This window comes from Chlorella variabilis (genome assembly GCF_000147415.1).
Source record: "Chlorella variabilis unplaced genomic scaffold CHLNCscaffold_7, whole genome shotgun sequence".
NCBI lineage: Eukaryota > Viridiplantae > Chlorophyta > Trebouxiophyceae > Chlorellales > Chlorellaceae > Chlorella > Chlorella variabilis.
Genome location: NW_005435081.1, coordinates 1,057,709 through 1,061,818, shown reverse-complemented (window position 1 = coordinate 1,061,818; position 4,110 = coordinate 1,057,709). Strand labels below are relative to the sequence as shown.

The 4,110-nt window shown below is 69.3% G+C and overlaps 1 protein-coding gene across 1 annotated transcript; it reads right to left on the bottom strand.

The window, feature by feature from the left end:
- Positions 1-1,404: 1,404 nt before the first annotated feature.
- CHLNCDRAFT_144359 (hypothetical protein) lies at positions 1,405-4,008 on the bottom strand (the record flags this gene model as incomplete). The annotated part of the gene is made up of 8 exons (XM_005848645.1): positions 1,405-1,770; positions 2,029-2,115; positions 2,395-2,484; positions 2,780-2,860; positions 3,030-3,122; positions 3,287-3,359; positions 3,557-3,673; positions 3,917-4,008. 8 exons carry the CDS (start codon positions 4,006-4,008, stop codon positions 1,405-1,407), a joined length of 999 nt encoding a protein of 332 aa, XP_005848707.1.
- Positions 4,009-4,110: the final 102 nt, after the last annotated feature.

Here is a 4,110-nt window from a genome sequence, read left to right as displayed (position 1 = left end):
AACAGTGCCATTCTGACGGGGTGCCCAGTCAAGAGGAGGGCTCCTCGGCGTCTGTGGCACCCGCCGACTCATCAGAGGACGCCCGCTGCCGCTGCCGCATCCGTTGCTTCTGCGCCTGCCGTGCCTGCTGCTGCTACTGTAGCTGCACCTGCTGCTGCTGGTGCCAAGTGCAGGAAGTGTGGGGCTGCCTTGGCTGAGGGCAAGGGGGGCAGCAAGGCCTTCCTGGGCCTGCCTTGGGCAGGCGGGGGCAGGGGTCAGCCACCGTTGAGCACCTGGAGCTGCTGCCGCCTCTGCATTGCTGCCACCAACATCAAACCATCACGCCTGCAGTGCATGCCCCCTTACATGTGAAACCTTCAGGTGTTTTCATGAGCCTGGGATATGGGCGGGCATGGGGGTGTGCCCGCACCAGCGTCGGCACCCGTCGGTCTGGCAGGCCCAAGCCGCTAAGGATCCCCACGTCCCCCACCACTTTGTGGAGGGTGCGTTCCGGTCCGGCAGGAGGGGAGCGGGCCCAGGGCGGGTGACCCTGGGATGCTCAGGCGGGGCCCCCAGGGGCCCCCGGGGAGTGGCTGGAGCCATCAAATGGGAACAGCGGGGGAGTACTTCAGAAGTGGCCCGAGCACACATAAACCACAAAGGAGCCAATCAATCTGGCAGCCAACGACCAGCTTGTATTCGACGTCAACAGTGCCCGGCCATGGCCAGGGGACCGTCGTGTGCGAACATGCCCACCATTGGGGTTCCCTGCCCCCTGCGCATTGCACGGTCCCAATTCGAGTAACTCACCACATTCGAGCCACGTGCAGGCGGCAGATGCGTAGATATGTTTTGGGAGGCCCGGCGGCGCTGGCTGCCGTCGCCGCGGCCGGGACAATCACAGATTTTGCCCCGGCCAGTTGCAGTTTTTTTTGCATTTTGTTGCCACACAGCACAGCATGAACAGCGCTGCGCTTTTCATGCCACAATTAGAACACCGGAGGCGCAGCTGGCAGCGTGGGGGTGCCCACCGAAGTCTGGCTGCCGCCCTCCGCCTTGCCCTGCACGTCAATTGTTGTGTTACAGCAGCTGCAACTGTTCCTGAAGCTAACTGGAGAAAGCTGTGTATGAAAATTTCGGAAAGGGCCTACCTGTTGCCTGCCTACCAAAGGGGGGACCAGCGCAAAAGCTGGTGGGGCTCAACTGCCAATGCACCCTCGCCCCCCACCTGGAGGCACGGCATGAATGAGGAACATGGGCAGCTTGGGGTGGGGTGGGGGGGGGTGGGGGCAAAAGCTGGAAATGGGGGCAAGTGGTGGGAAGGGGTACCTAAGTGGAGGGAAAAAGAAGGGGGGCCAACATGCAGTGGCATGCTGAGTGAAACGTCAGGTTGTAATTGGGTTGACGAGGGTGGGCAGGGCGAGCTCAGCGCCGCTCGGTGGCGGTGTCCTTGCCCTTGCCCTGCTCCTCCTTCTTGACCTTCTTGGCTGCGGCCGCCTGCTCCTCCTGCTCCTCCTGCTCATCACCTGCCTCAGCCTGCTGCCGCTGTCCCTCCTGCTCCTCCGCCTGCTCCTGCTTCGCGCCCTCCTTGCCCTCCTCCGGCTTGCCCGCCCGCTCCTCCCGCTCATCCTCCTCCTCCTCCTCCTGCTCCCTGTCCTCCTCCCTCTGCCTGTCCACATCCTGCAGCCGTTGCTCCTCCTCCTCCTGGAACGCCACCGCCGCCACCTCCTCCAGCTGCGCATGCGGCTGCCACTCCTCTGCCGGCTTCTTGCTGAAGGCCTGGGTCATGCGCTGCAGCAGGGACGAAGAAGGGGGGGTTGGAGGCAGCAGCAAGGCACGCTCGAGGCAGCGCCAGCAGGTCCCCTCCCCCCACGCATGACAGCAAGTGCATGCCAGCAAGGGGCGCGCCAGCAGCCCAGCCAGTGCGCCGGTTGCCGGCCACATGCCGCCCCGAGCTGCGCGCCGGCGCAGGTGTCGCGTGCCGCTGCCACCGGCGCACTGCCCGGCGCGCCGCCTGCGGCAGCAGCCCAGCCCGCCCAGGCCACCCACCCGCAGCAGCAGCTCGTCCCAGTCCGCTGCCATGACCTCCGGCTTGGCATACTTGCGGAACACGCCCTGCTGCCGCGTGGCCATGGCCTGCACACAGGCAGCCAGGGAGGGCAAGGGAGGCGGCAGGGCGGGTCAGCCGGACCCGGGCAGACCAGCGTAGCCGGCGGGGCCACGGGACGCCGGCAGTCGGATGCAGGGCCCGGGCGGCGGCCGGGGCGGCTGCCCAGGCCTCGGCGCGCCGGCGTGAGCCGGCACGCCGCGGCGCCGCGCGCGCACGCCGTCGGCGCCGGCAGCTGGCTGCAGCAGGCGAGCGCGGCGTTGCGGCCGCCGGGCCGTGTGCTGTGGCGTGTGCTGTGGGGTGCGCACCTGCGCGCGCGGCATGTCTGTGAGGAAGGGCATGATGGCCTCCTCCAGGTCAGACAGGTCCTCCTTCACGCTGATGGCGGTCACGTTGTGCTGCAGGTTGGGAGGTGTGTGTGTGTGTGTGTGTGTGTGTGTGCGCACATGTGGGGGATGCGTGCGAGCAGAGGCGAGGCGGCGGCGCGCCTGCCCTGCAGCCAGCCCCAGGCGCGGGGCCGCGGCACCCCGCATCCTGCCACCACCACCACCTCCACCACCATCCACCCGGTAGCCGAGGAGCCGCCCAGCCGAGGAGCCGCGGAGGCCTGGCCAGGCGGCCGGCCCCCCCACACACCACCACTGCCACCCGCTTCTTTGCTAGCAGTAGTGAGCGGCAGCGAGGGCGCCGCACCTCAAATATGGGCGGGTGCAGCTTGAAGATGTCCACCCGCGGCTTCACCACCACGCACCCGCTCATCAAAATCTCAAAGTCCTGAGGGGAGGCAGGGAGGGAGGGAGGGCACGGGCGGGGCAGCGTGTGCGGACATGCGTGTGCGGGTATGCGCGGGTGTGTTGGTGCTGGCAGCGGCGAGGGCGCGCGCGCGTGCGTGGCACAATGCCTGGCCGCCCGGGGGCGCCCCGCGGCAGGCGGCCGCCCGCACCTTGTGGCTCCACTCGCCCCAGCCCCAGGGGCTGATGACAATCTTGGACTGCTTCAGCAGGCCGATGTAGTCGTGGTACTCCAGGCGCTCGCCCTGTGGTACCAGGCGGTACAGCCAGGCGTACAGGAGGTCGGTGCGGCGCATGCAGCCGCCGGACTGGCTGGCAGCCGGGCGCTCGGGCGCTGGCGGGCTGCAGCAGCACGGGCAGCGCGCTCCAGCCGCCACCCCGCCCAGCCCGGCAGTACAAGGGGGCCCACCTGCGGTACGTACACCTTGTACTGGTGGCCCGACTTGTCGCGGAACGCGCTCAGCGCCTTGACGGCGGCCATCCTGTGGCAAGGGGAGAAAGGCGGCGGCGCATGTTGTGTTTGGGGGCGGCAGCGGCGCAGCACCCCGTCGCTCCGTGCAGCCACGCTCCCGCCGCATGCGCGGCGCGTCGCCGCGCGCCCGCCGGCCAGCCGGGAACCACGCAAGCGTCGCATCACCCCCTGCCGCACCCCCCGCCGGCCCCTGCTCGGCGCCCCCACCTGTGCGCCGTCACCCCACTGACAGCCGTCTTTGCCTCATACTCCAGCTTCCCAATGAAGGTGACGTCGTAGGGGCGCTCAGACAGCGGCGGGATGGGCCACCGGTTGTGGTTCTTGCTGCGGGCGGGGGGCGGGGTGGGGCGGGGCGGGGCGAACACACAGAGGCGGCCAGTGAGGCGGGGGGAGGGGGCAGAGGAGTCGAGGGCAGGGAGCAGGGCGGTTTGGGCAAGGTGGGTTGCGCGGTGGTGGGCCCCCAGGCAGACGGCGTCAACAGGCTCAGGGGCGGGCATGCCGGGCGCAGGGCGGGGCGGGCGGGGCGGGCTGCCGGCGTCCACAGAGGCGGGGCGGGGCAGGGCTCACGTGAAGAATCCGTGGTACCGCACAAAGGACCAGGAGCCGCCGCACTGGATGGGGTTGGAGAAGCGCACCGTCATGGGCAGCAGCGCCTCCATTTGCACACACACACGCAAGGGGCAGGCAGGCGGGGGACAGCAGGCTGGGAGGCGGCGTGGGGGCGCGTCGCGGGCGCCAGGGGCGCGCGGCGCCACTAAACA